Source organism: Rhinopithecus bieti, unplaced genomic scaffold (genome assembly GCF_001698545.2).
Source record: "Rhinopithecus bieti isolate Rb0 unplaced genomic scaffold, ASM169854v2 scaffold_10264, whole genome shotgun sequence".
NCBI lineage: Eukaryota > Metazoa > Chordata > Mammalia > Primates > Cercopithecidae > Rhinopithecus > Rhinopithecus bieti.
Window position 1 is genome coordinate 618,134 of NW_016806418.1, and position 23,508 is coordinate 641,641.

The window sequence follows — 23,508 nt, forward strand, 5'->3', positions numbered from 1 at the left end:
CCCCCCGCCGCCGATTCCTCAGCCCGTCTCGGTACCAGCTGCGTGCCAGCTATTCTTAGCCGCGGAGCGTTTGATTCATGCCGCCCCGGCGGAGCGTGCCCGCTCCCTCCCGCGAGCCCTGAGGGGGAGGGGCCGGAGCCGGCCCGGGGGGCTGGGGCAGCCGTACACGCTGGGGCCCTGACCAGTTTTCTTTCATTCCACCGGCCACCCCCTCCGAGCGGGGTTAAGGCTAGGGGTCAGCCAGGGTCAGCCGAGGGGGAGTGGCTGGCTGCAGGCCCCAAATCGCTAGGTGGGCTGTGAGGCGGGGCGGGGAGGAGGAGGCCGGGGTCTCCGCAGAGACGAGGTGGGGCGGCGTGGCTGGGTACCTGGAGGCGGAGGGGGCTTCGCAGCGCTGTCGCGCGTGGGGGAGGGGTCTGCTGGCCCTGGGTTACAGGCTCGCTCGCCCACAGCTCCTGGAACTCTCCTCCCACCACACACATTTAGTCTTCCCTTTCCCAACCCCCCAGCCCATCCCCACTCCCCCAAAGTCAGCAGTACCCTCCACTGCTTCCCATCTCCATGGCAACGGTGCAGGAACCGGGCCTGGTGTGGGGGGGAGGGACCAGACCAGACATTCTGGTTTCCGGTGCTGGGGTGGGAGTTGGGGGAGAACAGAAGGGAGGCGGACCCCTTTTGGAAGGGGCTCCACCCTCATAAGTCCACCTCAAGGGAGAGCAGGGAGGATCCAGAGATGATCCCCTACCTCAGTTCCCCAGACCTTCCTCTCACTTCTTAGCCTCCCTCCTAACACCCCCAGTCCTCAGAGTGGAGCCCCTAGTACCCAGCAAAGCCAGCCCACCCACCCTGCAGTCCTAGAAAAGAGCTACAGGTCATCTGCAGCCACCCACATCTACCTGGGCCACCACACCACTATCACCAGTACAGCACTCCCCGGGCCAACCTCCCCACCCACCCACACACTCTCTCAAGATGCCCCAGTCTCTAAAAGCCACTTCTTGTGGTTCCCTTGGGGACACCCTAGGCCAAATGCTCTGCCCATGACACCGCCATCTCAGTGCCCCTTGCTCCCCTGGGACGGCGGATTCCCCAGCACTACTCTGCATGCCACGCGTTGTCAGCCACACTTGAGTGAAGTCACCAGTTCCACCCGCTCCAGGCTCACCACGCCTCCCTCTCCCCCTTACTACATCTCAGTCTCAGCCTCAGCTTCTCCCCAACCCCACCCCCCGGCCCTGGGGTGACAGGCCAGGCTGGGGCCAGGAGGGCAGGATGCCTGTCAGTTTGTCCATCTGTCTGTCCTTAGCTAATTTTAGCTGCATTTTCTGTGGCCTGGCAAAGTGGGCCAGTAGCTCCCGCGGTGATTCTGCGGTTTCTGGGACACGGCCACGCTGGGTCACCGGCAAAGTGGGGCGCAGGGGGCGGGCTGCAAGCGGGGCCAAGGGCAGGGAAGGAGACACATGCCAGAAGCATGTCAGGGACAGGGGTGTGTGCGTGCCAGCATGGGAGGAGGCAGCAGGGGAGGCCATGCAGGCCGAGGGTGTGCCCAGCCTCCTTCCTGCCTATCTTGGGCAGTGGGAGTAGGCTGCCCTTGACCGCTTGACCACCAAGTAGCACTAGCGGCCTCTGAGGGGCCCCGGGCCCCTAGTCTGATGGCCGCCCTTGACCCCCATAGCCGCCTGTGATGCTGCCGTCCCCCGTCGCCCCGTGGCCCCACAATGACCCACAGCCCCGCGACAAGCGAGGACGAGGAACGCCACAGTGCCAGCGAGTGTCCCGAGGGGGGCTCAGAGTCCGACAGCTCCCCAGACGGGCCAGGTCGAGGCCCCCGGGGGACCCGGGGCCGGGGCAGTGGGGCACCTGGTAGCCTGGCCTCTGTTAGAGGCCTCCAGGGCCGCTCAATGTCCGTCCCAGACGACGCCCACTTCAGCATGATGGTCTTCAGGATTGGCATCCCGGACCTGCACCAGACAGTGAGTACCTGCCCACTGGCCAGCGGCAGGAGAGGGACAGGGGAAGCTGGGGGGACAGGGCTCCAACTGACATGGGGAGTTCCACTGGTGCTGGGGATCCTTCCAGGGATCACCCCCACACCCAGCTCCTGGCTCACTTCCCAACCCACCTCAGGCTCCTCTCCGGCCCCTGGCCCACCCTAGCCCCTATCTCCTCCCCCACCAGAAATGCCTGCGCTTCAACCCAGATGCCACCATCTGGACGGCCAAGCAGCAGGTGCTCTGTGCCCTGAGCGAGAGCCTGCAGGATGTGCTCAACTATGGCCTGTTCCAGCCGGCCACCTCGGGCCGTGACGCCAACTTCCTGGAGGAGGAGAGGTTGCTGCGGGAGTACCCCCAGTCCTTCGAGAAGGGGGTGCCCTACCTGGAGGTGAAGCTTCCCCAACCCATTCACTGACAAGAGAAGGCATGCCCTAAACATATCTGTCCCTCACCCACTTTTTAACACACTCAAAGCCTTAATGAGGGGGTACCCATTATACTAGTCCTGATCTAAGCATCACAGGGAAGTCAGAGAGTCCTGAGTTCAAACGGCTGTCTGTTCTGCTTCTGACCAGCTAAGTGACCTTGGCCAAGTCACTTTCCTGTCCTAAGCTTCTCCTCGCCCATCAAAACGGGGGAGGATTCCCAATTACAGTAGGTACTCTAGAACATTTCCTGTGGGGTCCAGACTCCTCCTCCTTCAAAGCAGGGGTTGCAGTGCGCATATACCATGATATCCAGCACTCAGAAAAGCCACTGCCACCCCTCTACCCCATAGACCAAGGTTCCAGGGCTGTTTCCACTCCTACCCTGAGCTACCCTTGAGAATTAGAAGGGGATCAGACCTTCCCCCTACCCCAAGCCTTCTCCCCAGGCCCCTGATTCCAAGTCTCTGTGTCTCTCTCACTGCCCTACCCCTGACCTCAGTTCCGATACAAGACCCGAGTTTACAAACAGACCAACCTGGATGAGAAGCAGCTGGCCAAGTTGCACACTAAGGTGAGAGAATCCTGCTGGCATCTGTCCCCTATAGCCCACTACCACCAGAGCCCCCTGCCCAACCACTTTCTCTCCCCACCTCTTCCCAACAGATCTGCACATTCCCCAAGCCCACAATCCCTCTGGCCACTTCCACCCCTTAACTCAGGGTGCTGTACCACATTTGAGACGACCACAAATACCCCCATTATCTCCATCACAACCCCTTCTTACTTTCCTCTTTTGCCCCTCATCCTTCTGCCTGAGCCCCCATCATTCCCACCTGGCCTCCTTTGAGTCTCCCCTCTCTTCCCCTGCCTCCCCGCATATCCACCCAAGGCCTCTTTACTTCCCCACCTTGGCCTAGGACCCTGACATTGAAAGTCCTTCTGCCTGGAGACTATTTCAAAGACAGGCTGCATTTCTCCCAACCTCATAGCCTGAATCCCTGCAAAAATTCGACCATTACACCCCCCTTTCCAGCCATATCTGTACTCCTGGTATCTTGCCGACCAATCCTCAGCCCCGTCTCTGCTGTGTCTCTAATGGTGAGAGCTGGGAGGAAATTGGGGAACTGCTTTGGTCAGAAATGAAGGATTCTTGATCCTTGAGAGGGAAAAACTCCCAACCCCTCCTTGTCTACCCTCTCCCGACCACAGCATGCATTGAACTCTTTCCTGCCCTAAATGTTCCATCCCTCCAGGCCTTCACGGTCCACTTTGGGAACCACTGGCCAAGTGTGGCTCCTGAGTACTTGCAATATGGTTACTCCCAACTAAGACTCGCTGTGGATGTGAAATACACACTGAGCTTCAAAGACTTAGTACCAAAAAAAGTTAAATAACCTCATTAATAAGTTTCATCTCGAGTACCTGTTGAAACAGTAACATTGTGGCTATGTCAGTTAAAGAACATATATCATTAAAATGAATTTCAACACAACTAACACTTCACCCCTGACCCTGCTTTTTTTTTTTTTTTTTTTTTTTTTTGAGACAGAGTCTTGCTCTGTCACCCAGGCTGGAGTGCAGTGGCGCAATCTTGGCTCACTGCAAGCTCCGCCTCCTGGGTTCACCTCATTCTCCTGCCTCAGCCTCCCGAGTAGCTGGGACTACAGGCGCCCACCACCTCGCCCGGCTAATTTTTTGTATTTTTAGTAGAGATGGGGTTTCACTGTGTTAGCCAGGATGGTCTTGATCTCCTGACCTCGTGATCCACCTGCCTCAGCCTCCCAAAGTGCTGGGATTACAGGCATGAGCTACCACGCCCGGCCTTTTTTTTTTTTTTTTGAGACAGGGTCTTGCTCTGTCACCCAGGCTGCAGTGGTGCAATCATGGCTCACTGCAGCCTCGACCTTTCAGGGTTCAAAGGATCCTTCCAGCTCAGCCTCCTGAGTAACTGGGACTACAGGCATGTGGCCACCACGCCTGGCTGGTTTTTTGCATTTTTTTTGTAGAGATAAGAGTTTCACTGTTGCTCAGACTGGTCTCGAACCCCTGGGCCCAAGTGATCCTCCCACCTCGGCCTCCCAAAGGGCTGGGTACTTTCTCTGTAAAGGAGGCCGCTAGAAACTTTTCAATGGCATATGTGACTCTATGTATATTTTCACTGGACGGCGCTGCTTGAGGACCCCGCTTCTCTGCCTTGCTCCTGACTGTCCTGTCTTCTGTGTCTTTGCCCATGACTCAGACGGGGTTGAAGAAGTTCCTGGAGTATGTGCAGCTCGGGACATCTGACAAGGTGGCGCGACTGCTGGACAAGGGGCTGGACCCCAATTACCATGACTCGGATTCGGGAGGTAGGGAGGGGTGAACATCAGGAGGACCTCGGGGCCAGGACAGGGCTGGGGAGCAGGGGTGCCATCTGCATTCAGATCCATTCCTGACTGGTGTCTCTCAAACACGTCGCTGTCCAAGAGGGAGGCCGTGGGGCCAGAGGCTGTGGGGTGGAGAGCTACAGAGCCTGGAAAATGGGAAGGGATGGAGGAGAGGAGAAGGGGTTTCAGGTGACCAGCTTTTCCTGCCTTTCAGAAACCCCCTTGACACTGGCGGCCCAGACTGAAGGCTCTGTAGAGGTGATTCGAACCCTGTGCCTGGGCGGGGCCCACATCGACTTCCGGGCCCGGGATGGCATGACAGCACTGCATAAGGCCGCATGCGCCCGACACTGCCTGGCGCTCACGGTGAGGCTGCGGGGACCCCCTACCCCCACCGTGGGGCCCTCTCTCCTTTTCCCTTTGTTCTTTCTCAAACCTCAGTTCTTTGGTTTCTGTAAAAATAGGCCCTCTCATGTCCCCAGTTCAAAGCCCCTTTCCATAGACTGACACACAGCCCCTGTTGTCACCCTTGTCAGGCCCTCCAGGTGCACCCACCTGGGCTACAGCTGACATCATGCAGATCCGGGTGCAGCCTCCTGCCCTAAACACCCGGAACATCTCCATCCCCTGTGACCCAGCTCAATACCAAACCTGCCTCTGTCTCCCCAAGGTGTCAACCCTTCTCATTCCTTAAAATGCAAAGTGAGTTCCCTGCTATGCCCCCAGACAGAGCCCCTCCTCACACACCCTGAAAACAGTCCCCCAGCTACCCTTCCAAACCCAGCACTGCACCAGCTCCACTCCCTCCTCTCTCACATGCAAATACAGCCCCTTCCCCACGTACACAGCCTCAAATGCACTTTCTCAAATAGACAAACCCATACACCCACAAAATACATACACGGCATCAGCTGCACAGTCTAATTTTAAAATACTCTTCTCCCCCTGCCCCCGCCAGGACACTTGATTCCTCTTCATATGCGGGTCAAGATGGGCTGCCCTCAAAGACAGCCATTGAGAAGCACCCCAATGCATAGATGCTCCAGCTAAATGGCCCCTCCCTTCTCTCCCTCAGATTCTTTCTTGAAGAGCCCCTAATGCAGTCAGACACCAGCCACAAAGATCTGCAGTATACCCCTGGAGTTAACAGACCCTGTTCATGTATCTCCCATGCACACTCACCCCCAAACCCACATCCTGCTCATGCATGCCCCTCCCAGCCTCCAGACCTGTGCTATGCAAGCCAGTAGCCAGTGGCCACCTGGGGCTGTTTAAATTTAAATTAATTAGAATGAAGTAAAATTAAAATTTCAGTTCCTCAGGCTCACTAGCCACGTTCAAGTGCTCAGGGGACCACACGTGCCTGCCATATAGGGTGGTGCAGTTGCAGACCATCCCCACGGTGGTGGAACGTCCTGTTGGATGGCACTGCTACAGGCTGTCCTCATACAAGGTTGCTGCCAACACTTTCTCCTATTAATGCTCATTATTGCCAGCCTTCCACACCCAGAGTTGTCTTTCAAGTGGGAGCAGGAAGTGGCCTGCAGCCCCAGTGAGGCCGGCCCGATCCTTGCCCTTATCCAAGCTTACTTGTCTATCCCCTGGCTTCCTGCTATGCCCCTTCTTTGAGATCCTGGACCTAATAACGCCTCCCGCTTGGCCAGAGACCCTCCAGCATCCAGACTCTGGCCTCTCATTTGTCCCCAACAACCTACCTGTAGGAGGTGGAATGGGTGGGTACTGTGGCCCCGAATGTCCTTCAATGGCTCATCTAAGGTCACCCCCAGGGGAAAGGCTGGGTGGGATGTCAGAGTGCCAGCGTCCTCTGGAGGCATCTACCCAAGTGCCACATTGTTCACAGGGGATCAGAGTGGCCCAGGGAGGAAAAGGGCCGGGCTCAAGGTCACACAAGGACATCATGGCAGAACTAAGACTGTCACTGTCATTGGCCACTGTGGGTCACCCAGGACGGTCCAGTCCCCCTGGCCCTTCAGAATGAGCTGGTTAATGTGTGACTGTCATCTGTGTTTCTCTACTGGGATCTCTCTCCGTTCCTAGGCGCTCCTGGACCTTGGGGGTTCCCCCAACTACAAGGACCGTCGGGGGCTGACCCCTCTGTTCCATACGGCTATGGTGGGTGGTGACCCCCGATGCTGTGAGCTGCTCCTGTACAACAGGGCCCAGCTGGGCATAGCTGATGAGAACGGCTGGCAGGAAATCCACCAGGTGCTCCTGATTCAGGCCATGAAGGGCTGGGGTGGGGACCTAGTCTCTGAGGCATCCAAGGGACTGGGGCTGGGAACCAGATGCCAGGGTCCTCACAGAGCATGGGGGTAAGAATAACATGGTCCCCAAAGAGGAAATGATGGGGGTGAAGACACAAAGACCCTAAGGGGGCATAGGCAGGGGAACCAGATGCCTTGATCCCTGAGAGGGATGGGCTGGCCTCTTGGCCCTCTTAAGGAGGCAGACCAGACGCCTGGTTTGGAATGACTGAACATTTGGATTGTGAGGCTGACAGCCTGGGTCCCAGAGCAGGAAGAGGGACAAAAAGGTGATGGGGAGGTGGATGTGGTGAACGATAGGATGAGAAGGCCAGTGCACAGGTTGTGTGCAGACTCTTGGCCCAGAGGGAGAACAGCCTGGGTCTGATCCATGCTCCCTGTCCTGCCCAGGCCTGCCAGCGGGGTCACTCTCAGCACCTGGAGCATCTGCTCTTCTATGGGGCTGAGCCTGGAGCCCAGAACGCCTCAGGGAATACAGCTCTGCACATCTGCGCCCTCTACAACAAGGTCTGCCTAGCAGCGGCCGCCCCAGGCCCCTCGCATCCCTCATAGCTGCCTCCCCCAGGGCCAAGCTCAGATACTCCTCTTGACTGCATCTCTGCACGCTTCACTTCTTCACTCTTTCACCCTCTCATCCAGTCATCCATTCATCCATCCATCTATCCATCCATCCATCCATCCATCCATCCATCCATCCATCCATCCAACAGATATTTACTGAGCTCCTTCGCTGTATCAGGCCCGGAGCTGGGTGCTGGGGACAAAGTGTTGAGCTCATGGCAGAGGGCAGGCAACATAGTTTGCTGCTACAATCCAGAGTACTCAGAGCAAAGTCACAGGGAATCCAGATCCCTGTGGGGGCCCACATCTGGGACTGGGCTTGAGATGGAGTGGCTGGGGGTGGAGGTGGCTTCCCGGAGGAGGTGCCCCAGTATTGAGATGAGCAGGAGTAGAAAAGGCGAGAAAGGGGTGCTCCAGGGTGGGGGCACAGCCTGTGCAGAAAACCAGAGGAAAGGGGGCTATGGGTCCTCAGTGCTCCTGTGTCTCCATTCAGCCAGTGGTGTGTTCAGGTGCCACGTGGTGGCACGGCAGGGCACAGGGGAAAGTTCAACGTGCAGCCACTGTGGCCCCTGAAGGGAATGAGTGATATGGGAGTTTTAGCAATTCAGGACCTTGGGGGTCCTGACAGCCTGGGTCCCTGAGCAGGAAGGGAGTGCTGAAGGAAGACGGGAAGGACATCCCCACTTCCAGAGTTCCTAGGAGAGGAGAGGGACAGAGCAGGCAGGGGGTCTCATGGCAGCTGGTTGGCAAGAGCCAGAGCTTTCAGTATCATGACCTCTGGTACTTTAGCCACCTGCGCTGCAGATGATCCTGGGCAGGTCAGCCCTATGGAAAGCCTCAATCTCCCCACCTGTTTCTTGATGCTCCCTGCCCTTGAAGGGCAGCTGTGGGGGTACTTAGAGGGACAGACGCTAGCATGACAGAGCTAGTCTATCAGCCCCCTTCCTCCAGGAAGTCTTCCAAAACAGCCCTCAGCCCCCTCTGCCTCAGCAGAACTTACAGTGCTGGGGATTTGGCGGGTGGCCACATGCTGCCTGGTGGCAGCCAGCAGTATGCCTGGAGCCTGGGGAAGACTCAGTGCTTTTCAAACCGAACCAACATGGTGCCGGCACTTCTCTCCCTGTGTGCTTCTGCCTCCTGCTCTGCGACACACAGGCCTCGCAACCAATCCTCTGACTCCGAGGCCCTTGTGCAGCTGATGGGGAAGAAGCCCCGGCCCCACGGGCAGATGGGGTGGGGAGCAAAAGAGTCCCCTGACTCTTTGAGGCGCCATCCTTCTTCCTGAAACGGGAATAACACCAGCTTTTATTGAAGAGGATGAGCCATCGTGTATATTAAGTACTCATCCCTGGAAGGCAGCCATCAGAATAATAATTGTCATTGTTACCATCACCAGTGTCAGTCAGGGTCCAGTCGGGAGACAGAAACTGTACCATTCAGATAAACAGATAAATTTCAGTATAGAGAACTGGACCAGGCACGGTGGCTTATGCCTGTAATCCCAACACTTTGGGAGGCCAAGGCGGGAGGATGGCTTGAGCCCAGGAGTTCGAGACCAACCTGGGCAACATGGGAAAACTTAGTCTCTATGAAAAATGCAAAAATCAACTGGGCACAGTGGCATGCACCTGAAGTCCCAGCAACTCAGGAGGCTGAGGCAGAAGGATCGCTTGAGCCTGGGAGGTGGAGGCTGCACTGAGCTATGATCATGCCACTGCACTCCAGCCTGGGTGACAGAGTGAGACCCTGCCTTAAAAAAAAAAAAAAAAAGGCCGGGCGCGGTGGCTCAAGCCTGTAATCCCAGCACTTTGGGAGGCCGAGGCGGGCGGATCACGAGGTCAGGAGATCGAGACCATCCTGGCTAAGACGGTGAAACCCCGTCTCTACTAAAAAAATACAAAAAACTAGCCGGGCGAGGTGGCGGGCGCCTGTAGTCCCAGCTACTCGGGAGGCTGAGGCAGGAGAATGGCGGGAACCCGGGAGGCAGAGCTTGCAGTGAGCCGAGATCGCGCCACTGCATTCCAGCCTGGGCGACACAGCGAGACTCCGTCTCAAAAAAAAAAAAAGAGAGAATTAGACAGCAGGCAGAGTTTTCTTAGTGGCACAGATGAACAAGTCATTTCCCCTCCTTGATCTTCTCCTTTCTCAGCTGTGATGGGTCAATAGTTAATATCCACCATGCAAAAGGATCAGGTGGGTTAGTAGTTTTGCTTGCCTTTGCCATGGACTTAACAAATCGATGCATAACACATACGAACTTGATTCCTCCATTTCCGCCCTTGTCTTCCTCCCAGGCTTTAAGCTTTCCAAGAGCCAGGGCTAAGTCTGACAGTTCTTCCCCAGCACCTGCCACCTTGGCCTCCTGACATGCCCGTCTAGCCTTTGGTGGTGAAGGTCAGATCCGTGTCTAGGCTGTGAGCACCTCAAGGGTGGGGGTTGAGTCTGATTACTTGCTCTGTTCCAGGACCCCAGCACACAGCAGGCCTAACTGCATCTTTGTTGAGTGAGTAAATGAATGAATGAAAATGAGTGAATGAATGATAGGTCAGCCCTCTTGGATTTCCACCAAGACTCTGCACAGTGCCTGGCTCAGAGCATTCAACAGGTGTTTGCTTGTTTCAACAGACTGAGTGACTCAACAAACGAATGAATGATTTGAACAAATGAATTTTGACTGACTTAACTTCATATCCTCCATCCTCATCCTTTCCATGCAAGTTCCTTGAGCACCTACTATGTGCACAGCACCAGGCCTTGGGGATGTGAGATGAATCAGATGCAGCATCTGGCCTGGGGAGGGTGAGGGTGTGGTGGGGGGCGGGGTGGGAGTTCACAGTCTGGTGAGGAGGCAGACGTGTAAACACATCACGGCAATGGCATGAAATAAGTGCTAGGATGCCATTAAATGCGAGTTTCTCTTGGTGCCATCAACTCTGACTTGCATACCTTCTCAGCTTTGTAAGAGTAGGATGAGGAGCAGGTGAGCTTAGGGGCTGTGCTCTGGCTCTGTGCCCCAGTGTGGGGTAGGGGTGTGAAAACACGCAACAGGTCAGGAGCGGTGCCTCATGCCTGCAATCCCAGCACTTTAGGAGGCCGGGGCGGGTGGATCACGAGGTCAGGAGTTCAAGACAAACCTGGCCAAGATGGTGAAACCCTGTTGCTACTAAAAAGACAAAAATTAGCCAGGCATGGTGGCTGGCACCTGTAATCCCAGCTACTTGGGAGGCTGAAGTAGAGAATTGCTTGAACCCAAGAGGCAGAGGTTGCAGTGAGCTGAGATCGCACCACTGCACACCAGCCTGGGTAACAGAGCAAGACTCCATCTCAAAAAAAAAAAGAAAAAGAAAAACATGCAAAAGTACACATGGCAGGTGTTAACAGTCTAGTTGGCCAGCAGCACTGGCATACACAGACTCACATACACACACACACTCACAAACATACCCAGAACACACACTGGGCTAACTCTGCTGCCTGATGTGTCTTTGGCAGTCAGAGTCGTCCATTCATAGGAGACAGGTGAACCATAGGATCAGAAAGCACAGGAGGATCGCTTGAGCCTAAGAGGTGGAGGCTGCAGTGAACTGAGATCGCGCCACTGCACTCCAGAAAGTGGAGGTTACAGTGAGCTGATATTGCGCCACTGCACTCCAGCCTGGCAACAGAGCGAGACTCCATCTCAAAAAAAAAAAAAAAAAAAAAAAAAAAGAGGGAGGCCAGGTTGGAATCCTCACTGCTCCACTAACTGGTTGTGTGGCCTTGGGTATAGCATCTGCCCTCTCTGAACCTGTCCTGTAACATGGGCTCATACAAACCCCTTGGTGTATGCTTGTCATGTGGAAGGGGTAAGATCAAGGAGGTGCTTGGAGAATGATGGTTAAATTAGCATCAGAGGACTCTGGGGTAGAGTTAAGCTGGGGACCAAGTTGGGTTTAGCCAGGCCAAGAAAAAAGGGAGAGGACACTCCTCCTACCGAACAGTTCCTGTGGTTCCAGCATTAATCCAGGTGGCAGGTGCCATAGGCAAAATCATGCCCCTGTACAACTTATGACGTAGAGGAGAAGAGACACTAATCAGACAAATAACAGGAAATGGAATTCCAGGGAGATGGGGTTATGAAGAAAATGAGTTAACATTGGCTTAGAGCACCTGGCACATACACCAGTCTCATATTAAAAAACAAAGCAAGGGGCCAGGCACAGTGGCTCATGCCTGTTATCCCAGCACTTTGGGGGGCCAAGGCGGGCTGATCACCTGAGGTTGGGAGTTCAAAACCAGCCTGGCCAACTTGGGGAAATCCCATTTCTACTAAAACTACAAAAATTAGCCAGATGTGATGGGCGGGTGCCTGTAGTCTCAGCTACTTGGGAGGCTGAGGCAGGAGAATCGCTTGAACCCAGGAGGTGGAGGTTGTAGTGAGCTGAGATCATGTTACTGCACTCCAACCTGGACATACCACCACGCCTGGCTAATTTTTGTATTTTTAGTAGAGATGGGGTTTCTCCATGTTGGTCAGGCTGGTCTTGAACTCCCAACCTCCTGGGTGATGAGAGCAAAACTCCATCTCAAAAAAATTAAATAAATAAATAAATAAATAAAAATAAATAAAGCAAGCAAGAGGAGAAGGTTTTTTTTTCAGACAGGATGGCCAGAGAAGACCTCTCTGAAGAGGTGGCATTTGTGCAAAAGCCTGAATGAAGTGAGGAAGCAAGCTATGCTGAGATCTAGCAGGAGAGGTTTCTAAGCAGAGGGAGCAGCCGTGCAAGGGTCCTGGGGCATGAGTGTGCTGTCAGAGGAAGGAGGAGGCCAGTGTAACTGGAGCCTGGGAGCAAGGGCGGGTGGTAGAAGATGAAGTTGGTGAGGGTCAGGGTGGGGAGTGGCAGGGCAGGCAGCTCAGGTTAGCTCAGCTAACCCTAACCCTCCTAGGCTGTGGCATGGACTTTGTGCTTAGCCCAAACAGTGATGAGGGGTGCTGTATGATTGACATTGGTGAGAAATTGATCTGAATGTAGAAGGTGTCCCTGTCCCCGCTGGCCCAGTCCTGTCCCCACCCTTTCCCCAACAATGTGTGTCCCCTTCCTTCTGGGTCTGGCAGAAAGTGTGATTAAGATAGAAGGCTTTGGAGTCACAGAGACCTGGGTTCGAATCCAAGGCTGATAATCACCAGCTGTGTGATCTTGAGCTCCCCCCCTTTTTTTTTTTTTTGAGACAGGGTGTCTCTTTGTCACCCAGACTGGAGTGCAGTGGCATGAACAAGGCTCTCTGCTGCCTCGACCTCTTGCGCTCAAGTGATCCTCTCACCTCAGTCCCACAAGTAGCTGGGACTACAGGCGCGTGCCACCATGCCAGGCTAATTTTTATTTTTATTTTATTTTATTTTATTTTTTGAGACAGTTTCGTTCTCGTTGCCCAGGTTGGAGCGCAATGGCGCGATTTCGGCTCCCGGCCACCTCCACGTCCCGCATTCAAGCAATTCTCCTACCTCAGCCTCACGAGTAGCTAGAATCACAGACACGCACCACCACGCCTGGCTAATTTTTGTATTTTTAGTAGAGATGGAGTTTCTCCATGTTGGTCAGGCTGGTCTTGAACTCCCGACCTCAGATTATCTGCCCCCCCTCGGCCTCCCAAAGTGCTGGGATTACAGGCGTGAGCCACCTGTAGCCAGCCACACCAGGCCAATTTTTTAAAAATTTTTTGTAGAGACGGGATTTCGCCATGTTGCCCAGGCTAGTGTCAAACTCCTGGGCTCAAGCGATCCCCCCCAGCCCCCGCCTCGGCCTCCCAAAGTGCTGGGATCACAGGAGTGAGCCATGGTGCCTGGCCCACCTTGCGCTCTTTTGAAAGCCTTAGTTTCCTCTTCTGTAAAATAGAGACAATTTCCATGTCCTGGAATTGTTGGGTAATTGAAGGATCTTCTGCCTCTAAAGTGCCAAGTGCCTGGCATGTAATGGTAAGCCTCAGTAAGGTCTAGACCCGTCGTTCTCAACCGGGGAGCTTCTGTCCCCCAGGGCACACTTGTCAACGTCTAAAGACATTTTTGGTTGTCATGACTGGGGAGGGGAGTGCTACTGGCATCTAGTGGTAGAGACGGGGGATGCTACTCAACATCCCACGGCGCTCAGAACACCCCCCACAAACCAATGAATCACCAAATAATTATCTGGCCCCAACGTTCAGTGGAACATAGCATGAGCACGTATCCTAAATGCCCTCAAATATCCTAGTGGCCATGTTAAGGAGAAGGGGAAAATAATTAGGTGACATTTATTGTAACAACATACTTTACTTATAACAGTGTATCCAAAATGTTATCATTTCAACATAGAATCAATACAGAAATTATTAGGTTTTTTGTTGTTGTTGTTGTTGTTGTTGTTTTGAGACAGAGTCTCCCTCTGTCACCCAGGCTGGAGTGCAGTGGCGGGATCTTGGCTCACTGCAACCTGCACCTCCTGGGTTCAAGTGATTCTCCCACCTCAGCCTCCTGAGTAGCTGGGATTACAAGCGCTCACCACCACACCTGGCTAATTTTTGTAGTTTTTGGTAGTGACGGGGTTTCACCATGTTGTCCAGGCTGGTCTCAAATACCTGACCTCAAGTGATCCGCTCGCCTTGACCTCCCAAAGTGCTGGGATTACAGGTGTGTGTCACCATGCCTGGCATTTTTTTTTTTTTCAGGGCGGAGGGGAGACAGGTCCGTGCTCTGTCACCCAGGCTTGATCTCAGCTCACTGCAGCCTCAAACTCCTGAGCTCAAGAGATCCTCCCACCTCAGCCTCCCAAGTATTTGGGACTCCAGGCACCCACCACCATGCCTGGCTAACTTCTGTTTATTTTTTTATAGAAATGGGGAGTGGCTCACTATGTCGCCCAAGCTGGTCTGGAACTTCTGCCTTGGCCTCCCAAAGTCTTAGGATTACAGGCTTGAGCCACCACACCTGGCTATAGACATTTAAATTCTCTCTTGTTTTCATATGGCATCCTTGAAATCCAGTGTGTATTTCACATGCATGGTGCATCTCCATTTGGGCCGTCCACGTTTAAACTCAAGTGCTCCTGGTCTGTACCTGGCAGGTGGCTGCTGTCCTGAGTGGTGCAGGTTTAGGGTGGAGTATTTATTCCTGAGGCTCTTAGCACAGTACCTGTATCCACTCATGGTGCCCTTAATGTTTTTCTCTCTCTTTGTCCTGCGCCACTGGCCATCACCCACAGGAGACCTGTGCCAGGATCCTCCTGTATCGAGGTGCCGACAAGGATGTGAAGAATAACAACGGACAGACGCCGTTCCAGGTCTGGGGCTGCAGTGGATGTACTGAAGTCTCCGGGGCTAAGGAAAGGGTGACAGTGACACCCAGTGGATAAGGAAGGGGACAATGAGGAAAGCAAGGAGACAGGCCGTGGAGGGGGAGCGGGAAGAAGAGGGAGGGTGGCATTGTCAGGGTGGAAGGTTTGGGTCGGGCTGGGGACCTCAGTATGTTTCCTGCCCTCTCTCTGCTCCCTGGGCCACCCCGCCCCCCGCCAACCCACCTCTACCCACTCCCTCCAGGTGGCAGTGATTGCTGGGAATTTTGAGCTGGGGGAGCTGATCCGAAACCATCGAGAACAGGATGTGGGTGAGTGACAGGGAGCTGGGGCTGCACAGAGAACCTGGGGCGGCTGGGGTTTCATGGTGGGATGGGAGAGTCGGGGTACCTGACTTGAGGGCCAGGATAGGATGGAGAAAACCCTAGAGGACCAAAAATGTCTGGGTGGTGGTTGGGGGAGCAATTCCAGGCCCCCCGCCCTTTCTCATCTCTGTCTTTCTCCCTCATGCCTCTCTCCCACCATCTCTTGCCCCGCATGGCCCCCTGCTTGCCTTTTCTCCCCTAACATCTGCCCCCCGCCGCCACTGTGCCCTCTCAGTGCCCTTCCAGGAGTCCCCCAAGTATGCGGCCCGGCGACGGGGGCCCCCGGGCACAGGGCTGACAGTGCCCCCGGCGCTGCTGCGGGCCAACAGTGACACCAGCATGGCGCTGCCCGACTGGATGGTGTTCTCCGCCCCGGGGGCCTCGTCCTCTGGGGCCCCTGGCCCTACCTCAGGGTCCCAGGGCCAGTCGCAGCCCTCGGCCCCCACCGCCAAGCTCAGCAGCGGGACCCTCCGAAGTGCCAGCAGCCCCCGGGGTGCCAGGGCCCGCTCTCCATCCCGAGGGAGGCACCCTGAGGACGCCAAGAGGCAGCCCCGAGGCCGGCCCAGGTAGGGGAGGCAGCCCTGGCTCCACAGTCCCCAGCCCCGTCAAATCCCCTCCCCAGAGAGGTGGCTTCCCCCGAGGCCAGCTCAGCTGCCTTCCTCTGTAGGCCCTCATCCATCCAAGTCCCTAGTGTCACCATGGGGTAAAGTAAGGGCCTTGGGAGCTACTGTCCCGACTCCACCCCCAGTGCACCACATGTTAGCTGGACATCTGCTCCACGACAGGGGCCCCAGGCAGAGGATACCCCAAAGAAACATGTGTCCCAACCCCTGAGGACAGAGAATGACAGGGTGAGGTGGAGGGAAGCCGAGCAGGAAGAGGATGGGGGTGGTGGCAGGGACTTGGGTGGGGGACAGAGAGGTCATTCTGGAGGGAGGATGAGGAGTGGGCGGGGGCATTCCGGGGTCAGGAGGCCCACGTGGCTAGAGGAGGGTGAGAAGGAGGTGGAGGCCAGCCAGGCGTGTCCCGAGGAAGTGGGGGAGAGGCTGGCAACGGCGGGCAGAGGAGTTGGACCTGACCCAGGAGGAAGCTGGGAGTCGCGGAAGGCTCGTGAGCGGAGGGATGACACAGTCCCAGCTCAGCCTCAGGAAGCTGAATCAGGCGGTGCGCACAGGACCGTGGGAGGGGGCAGAGCCGGAAGCCAGGAGGCAGGAGAGGGGGCTGGGGGGCAGCTGCGGGGAGGCAGAGGAGCCCCAAATGCCCTCTTTCCTGGAGGACACCAGTGCTGGGAAAGTCCCTCCCCCCTCCCCACCCTGATGCTCCGTCCTCTTCCCCCACCCAAGGACCCCTGTCCTCCCAGAGGTGTTCCCTCCCTCCACCCTCCCCTGCCTCTCATGCCCTCTGTGTACACAGCTCCAGCGGGACACCCCGGGAAGGGCCAGCCGGGGGCACGGGGGGCTCAGGGGGCCCCGGGGGCTCCCTGGGCAGCCGCGGGAGGCGGAGGAAGCTCTACTCAGCAGTACCCGGGCGCTCCTTCATGGCTGTGAAGTCGTACCAGGCCCAAGCCGAGGGGGAGATCTCCCTGAGCAAGGGCGAGAAGATCAAAGGTACCCAGGGTGGAAGCAGGGCCTGGGCTGGGCTGGGCTGTGGGGGCAATCAGGGAAAACGTGGAGCAGAGAGCAGACCATTCTCAGACACCCGGAGTATCTCAGACCTCAGAGAGCCCTGAGGCGCCCCTTGAGCCTTGAAGGAGCATAGAGTGTAGCTGAGTTGACCCTGTCAGGAGGCAGTGCTGAGGCAAAAGCAGTGAAGTGAGCCGTGTCCCATTGTGGGACACTGATGCCGTGTGCAGGGCATGGTTGGAACATCTCACCAAATCGTCTCTTTAGACTCGTCATGGCCCTTTCTGGGGAGGGAGGTCATGGGCCCCATTGCATGGTTGAAGGAACAGAGCCTCACACAGGTGAAGCAACTTGCCCAAGGTCCCCAGTCCAAGCCCACAGTCCTTCCTGCCACCTGGTGCAGAGCGTGAGGCCGAGCAGCCTTAACTTTGCCTCCTGCATCTGCCCAGGGGTCCTCAACTGAGAGACGGGCAGGATCCTACTTCTAGGGCCCCGATGAGTTGGCACATGTAAGATGCTTGGTCATGGGGAGGGCTCCCAAAACAGTGGTTGCCGTTATCAGGGTTCACCTCCCTTTGGTTTCTCCACCTTCGTTTGGAAAGTGGAGCCAGTCTCCCCTGCTTGTAGGCTTTGCAGGGCTGCTGACGTGTTCTTGGATAGAAGGATGCTTTAGAGACGACCATTTGCCGCAGGTGTGGCCGTTAATATGAGGCATTGGAAAAATTCTTTGCCAGACTCTAGGCTGCTCAGGAGCCGAGTGGCATAGCGGTTGAGAGCCTGGCGGCCTGGGTTCAAATCCTGGCCCCACCACTTCCTAGCAGGGTGACCTCAGCCAAGTGACTTCTCTGGGCCTCAGTTTCTTCATCTGTAAAATGAGACCCTCATGAGGATTAGAGGAGTCAGAGCATGTAAAGCACTTAGACCAATGTTTCCTACATAACAAGTGCCACTTAAGACCCATCACTTGGCCAGGCACGGTGGCTCACGCCTGTAATCCCAGCACTTTGGGAGGCCGAGGCAGATGGATCACCTGAGATCAGGAGTTCTAGACCAGCCTGGCCAACATGGTGAATCCCCATCTCTACTAAAAACACAAAAAATAAAAAATTAGCTGGGTGTGGTGGCGCACACCTGTAATCCCAGCTACTTGGGAGGCCAAGGCAGAATTGCTTGACCCCAGGAGGTGGAGGTTGCAGTGAGCCGAGATCACGCCACTGCACTCCTGCCTGACTGACAAGAGTGAAACTCCATCTCAAAAAAAAAAAGAAAAAAAAAAGCCGTCATTTTCTTAAGTGGCCCCTACTTTAGGCACTTAGAGGAGAGAGACCTGGGCCCCTGGATAAGTAGGGAAGATCCTACCACAGAAGGTCAACTTGAGTGAGGCCTTGAAGGGTATTCAGGGGTCAGAGCGTCAGGTGGGCTGTGTAACTGCATGTGTTACAAAGTCTCTCTTCCCATAGCCTGAGTTCCTGTAGGTGAGGTCATAAGTCATTGGTCTCTGGGTCTCTAGGGCTCAGTTTAATGACCCAGCACACAGGAGGCTTTAATGCACATATGTTGAATGAATGAGTGAGTGAATGAATGATCAAATTCAGGAGGTACTGTGGAGGCCAGGTGCAGCTCCTTCAGGGCAAGCTGCCTGGGACATAGGCACGTGGGGTGGGAGGAGATGGGAGAAAAGAAGGGTGAGCTGAGGCCAGAAGTAAAGGACCTTCTGGGCAGGCAAGGACCATGGGCAGTATCTTGCTGAGCTACAAGCTCAATGCTTCTATGCAGGAAGAGAATACACTGCCTTCTGTTTTTATATCCTCATCTTCCATTAGGACGGACTTAATTGCCTCAAAGCACGCCCACATCCACTATGTCACTGAGCTTCACACAACCCGATGAGGTAGCCGACTCCTGCTACTCTCAGAATCAAAGCCCAAAGTCTTAACCTGGCCTCCAAGCTGCCTGTCTGCCCACCTTGCCAACCTCATCTCATGCGACTCTTCCCTTCACCCACAAGGTTCCAGGGACCTCATCCTTCTCTCCAATCTTCCAGTGCCCCAAGCCCTCCCATCCCCCAATGCCCCGAGCCCTCCCATCCCCCAATGCCCTGAGCCCTCCCATCCCCCAATGCCCCGAGCCCTCCAATCCCCCAGTGCCCTGAACCCTCCAATTCTCCAATGCCCCAAACCCTCTAATCTTCTAATGCCCCAATCCCTCCAATATCCCAAAGCCCCAAGCCCTCCATTCCCTCAACGGCCCAAGCCATCCAATCCTCCAGTGCCTGAGTCATCCAATCCTCCAGTGCCTGAGCCATCCAATCCTCCAGTACCCGAGCCCTCCAATTCCCCAGTGCCCCAACCCCTCCATTCCTCCAATGCCCCAAGCCTTCCAATCCTCCAATGCCCCGAGCCCCCAAGTCATCCGAATGCTCCAAGCCCTCCAATCCTCCAATCTACCAACTCCTCCATTCCTCCAATGTCCCAAGCCTTCTTATATGCCAAACTCTTCAAACATGGTGTTCCTTCTGCCTGGAAAACTCTTCCATGCTCTCTTTGCCTCCCCAGCTCCTAGGATCCTTCAGGTCTCAGTCTATATGTCACACCTCAGGGATACCTCCTTGGACCCCTTTGCCATCTATAAGTTATATACTCCCATCTGGCTTCTCTCCAAACATTCTCTTATTGTCCCTTGAGCTCTGACCCCAACTTCCAATCTTGTAGTCACTTGTACAGTTATGCCTCTATTGGCGGCTGTTCTGGAAGCTCCTCAAAGGAAGGAAAAACATTGATTATATTCAACTGTCTACCCTGGTACCTGACTCATGACTGGCACTAAATAAGTATTTTTTAAGTGAACAAATGATTGATTACGAGACCACCAAGCCAGGCATGGCAGCACCAGCCAAGAACCCAGTCCCCTTGACAACCCATCTCCTGCTCTCTTCCATGACTTTCAGCTTCCCCTCATTTAGTCTCCCCAGATGCTCTCAAGGGAGTCAGTTTATGGAGAGGAATACATCTGATGGCCCCAACTCAACCCCTAGCATAGCTAGAGTCATCTCCACGCAAGGGTATTCTCCACATTCACTTCAGCTTCTTTGTCTATAAAATGGAAAAACAGTTGTTACCTAGCTGGGTAGGCATAAGGGTTGAACGAGGAAGGAAACTATGTGAAGGGCTAAATAGGGGCAGAGTCATGAAAATTGCCAGAGAAATTGAAGACCATGTGTTTGCCACTGGTGCCCTTGTCATGCCCTGAAGCCCTTGCATGGAGAGGTAGCAGCACATGAGTGACTGAAAGCATGCCCTCTGGAAGCAGACTGAGCTGGTTCAAATCCACATCTGTCAATTACTAGCCTTGTAACCTTCAGCAAATGATCTTGGCTCTCCAAGCCTCAGAGTTCCCATCAGTAAAAGGGGGATAAAGGAAGTGGCCCCTCTTAGGGTTCTGGCCCAGGTGAGAGTTGGATAAACATTAGCTGTTCTTGTCATGCATCTCTGTTTTTCAGCAGCAGGCATGTAACAGGCAGTCTGTGATGTTCGCTAAATGGGGAAGCGGTGGGGCCTGGGAGGGTGGGCAGGGGGAAGTGGCTTCCGTTAGGGGAGAGGGAGAGAAGGAAAGAAGTGATTCTAATCTCTTCTCCATTCTAGAGCCAGGAGAGGCAAAGAGAGACAGAAAGAGGGGTCTGGGGACACAGGACTACACAGGACTAAAGATTAAGTAGCAAGGAGACTTTGGGAGGTGGCAGGGACAGTGATGGGAGGGTGAAGTAGAGCTTGTCCCCCCATCTGTGATCTAAGTCCACAGAGCCTAGGAGGATGAGAAGGAATTACACAACTGAGCAGTTACCAGGGGAGACAAGGACCAATTGTGGACCTGCCCCTAACCTAGGAAGACCATGTTATGGAACACAGTCCTCTTCCCCAGTGCCTCTGGTCCTCATGGGATCCAGAAGCTAGAATGCAAGAGTGATATGATTTGGGTCTCCCCCAAGCTCCTTGCTCCTTCCTCAGACGTTTATTAAGGATGCCGTTGGGCCGGGAACTGTTAACTGTGGGAAGGCTGTAAGTTGAGTGTGTTGGCAGTTGAGAGGTATAGAGACACCAAAATGTCTCTATGTCCCCGTTCCCCATCCAGTACTTAGCATCGGGGAAGGAGGCTTCTGGGAAGGCCAGGTCAAAGGTCGTGTTGGCTGGTTCCCGTCTGACTGCCTGGAAGAGGTGGCCAATCGCTCTCAGGAGAGTAAGCAAGGTAATGTGGAACCCCCAGCCGTGTTCAGTGGACCCTAGGATTCCCATGTCCATTCCTTTCCCTTCCTAATGGGGGTGGGGTACTGGGAGGTAGATGGGAAGACTTGGGCCAGGAGCTCTAGGGTTGGGCTTGTGGTTTCCAAAACAAGAGTCCAAGGTTGTCTGTTGTCCCCCTGCAGAAAGCCGCAGTGACAAGGCAAAGAGACTCTTCCGGCATTATACCGTGGGCTCCTACGACAGCTTTGATGCCCCAAGGTAAATGTCCTTACACCCTCGGGCAACCCCCTCACCCCAAGTTCCCTTCACAATGTATGCCTTTAAATATTTCCATCACCTCTAAGCCCCCTTTCTAATCTATTCCTTCTAAAGTTTGATCCAGGGGTGGGAGAAGCCAGAATTAGCTTCAGACAGCACAGCCCAACCCCAAACCATCTTCGGCAGCCACTAAGACTGCCCAGCTCTGGGGCAGCCAGAGACAACGGAGTGGTCAGGGCAGGGCGGGGATGTCTAAGGGGGCCGGGGTGCTCTTATGTCTGGCTGGCTGGAGGCCCTTGTCTCCTTCATGTGCCCCATCTCTGTGCAGTCACGTGCAGTGGGAATGTGTGTGTCCCATGCACCAGTGTGGGGAGGGTACTGTCAGGGCCGGGTGGGATGGGGGTGAGGAGAGAGGTGCACTGACACCTTTCCCCTCCCTGGCTGCTGGCTGACTTGCTTCGGAAGCTTAATGGATGGGATTGGCCCAGGGAGGTGAGAGGGGAGGGGCAGGGAGGGGATGGGGTCAGGAGGGGAAGGACGGGCTGCCTGGGGGGTGTATGAACGTGTGTGTGCACGACCAGAGCTGAGGTTTCCTGGTGTGTGAACGTGTGTCTCTGTAGGTGTGCATGACACGCATCTGTGTGCATGTGTGGCCTGGATGTACCTGTACCTATGCCCAGGGCTGGAGGGTCTGCCCTGCTCTGTATATACTGGTGCCTTTGTGGCTATGATTATGTGGGGCTGGCTCTGCACATCTGTGCTTCTCTGAATCTGTGGGCAAGCACTGCAGGGCATGTCAGTGAGTCTGCTCACACACATGGACAGGTGGGTCTCTGCACACATCTGTCCCTCTCTGTGCATGTCACTGTGCGTGTGCGCTCGCACATTAACGTGTGTGCATGCATGTGCGTCTGTCTGATTGATCTGAGATTCAGGACCTGGGATGTTGGGGGAGGGAAGGGCAGAGGAGGGGAGGATTCCAGGGCTTGGGCCTCCAGAAGGACAGGGTTGTGGGGGAGGGAGGGTCATAATTTGGTGTCTAAAATATGACACTCTCCTCCACTGCTCCCCCCAATCCAGGGAAGGGTCCCCTTGTGCGTAGCATCCTTCCATTAAATGTGTCCAAACCTACGTGTCTGTGTTCTGGCCAGTGGGGATGGGTCGGGGATGGGGGGGACAGAGAAATGGCAACATGGGGATAGAGGGTGGGGCTGGGGTGCCACCCTGCGCCCCGAGTGTCTGAGGCGCTTGACCGTTGTGCGTGTTTGCCTGGCACGTCTCCGGCTCTGGGCACCGGGTGAGTATTGGGGTACACCCCCCCACCCCGAGCTTCTATGTCAACCTCTGCTTCTTGTCTACCAGCGTCTCTCTGGGTCTCTCCTTGGCCTCCGTCCGTGGGGGTCACTTGCCCTACCAGCTGAATGGGGGTGGTCCCCATCACCCTCAGCTTCCTTCCTCCTTCTACTCTGTCTTGTCAATGGGCTTCCTCCCCTACTCCTCCCTGCCTCTCGCTGGCTCCCACGTGCTCTCTGTGTGTGGTGCGTCGGAGCTTCCCCTCCTCCTGCCTCCCCGCTGTTCCCGGCCCTGTCTGCGCTGGCCTGGCCCTGCAGCCAGGGCCCAACCCCGGCCTCCCTCCCGGAGCTGGGCGGTCCTTCGTGTGTCTCCCCTCCTGGCGTGTGCCGCCCCCTCCTCGCGCTGGCTCGGGGTCCACGCTCTCTCGGGGAGCTATGGTGGTGTGTTCGCCCCCCCGCCTGGGCTTCTCTGGTGGGGGAGGGGTGTTGCTCATGGCCTTGGGGCCCAGTCTGAATGTCCTGGCCTTTCTTGCCGACCGTGTCGAGGTGCGTTGCGTGTTGGTCTGTAGTGGTGGGCTGCGTGTCCCCGCCTGGGGCCTCTCTCACCCGTGGTGTCCCTGCCGGGGAAGCGGGGCTCCGTCCGCGCGTCCGTGCACGCGGCTGCGAGGCATCTTGTGTGATGTTGTGCCTCCCTCTCCCCGCGCTCTCTCGCTCTGCACCTGCGCGGGAGGGCTCTGGAGGGGGGAGGGGGGTTAAGGGGGGGCTCAGACCGGAAGTGCCTCCCCTTCTCCTCCCCCC

The 23,508-nt window shown here is 55.6% G+C and overlaps 1 protein-coding gene across 1 annotated transcript in view; it reads left to right on the plus strand.

Annotated features, from left to right (window-relative positions):
- Positions 1-232: 232 nt before the first annotated feature.
- Positions 233-23,508, plus strand: part of SHANK1 (SH3 and multiple ankyrin repeat domains 1) — a 58,641-nt gene continuing 35,365 nt past the window's right edge. Inside the window, 15 exon segments of the mRNA XM_017876493.1 lie at positions 233-289; positions 1,673-1,970; positions 2,176-2,379; positions 2,919-2,990; positions 4,659-4,767; positions 5,000-5,151; positions 6,844-7,011; positions 7,461-7,577; positions 14,846-14,923; positions 15,180-15,246; positions 15,536-15,866; positions 16,714-16,907; positions 21,051-21,164; positions 21,343-21,418; positions 21,884-21,910. Coding sequence (XP_017731982.1) covers positions 1,716-1,970; positions 2,176-2,379; positions 2,919-2,990; positions 4,659-4,767; positions 5,000-5,151; positions 6,844-7,011; positions 7,461-7,577; positions 14,846-14,923; positions 15,180-15,246; positions 15,536-15,866; positions 16,714-16,907; positions 21,051-21,164; positions 21,343-21,418; positions 21,884-21,910 — 1,964 coding nt within the window. The 5' untranslated portion in view covers positions 233-289; positions 1,673-1,715.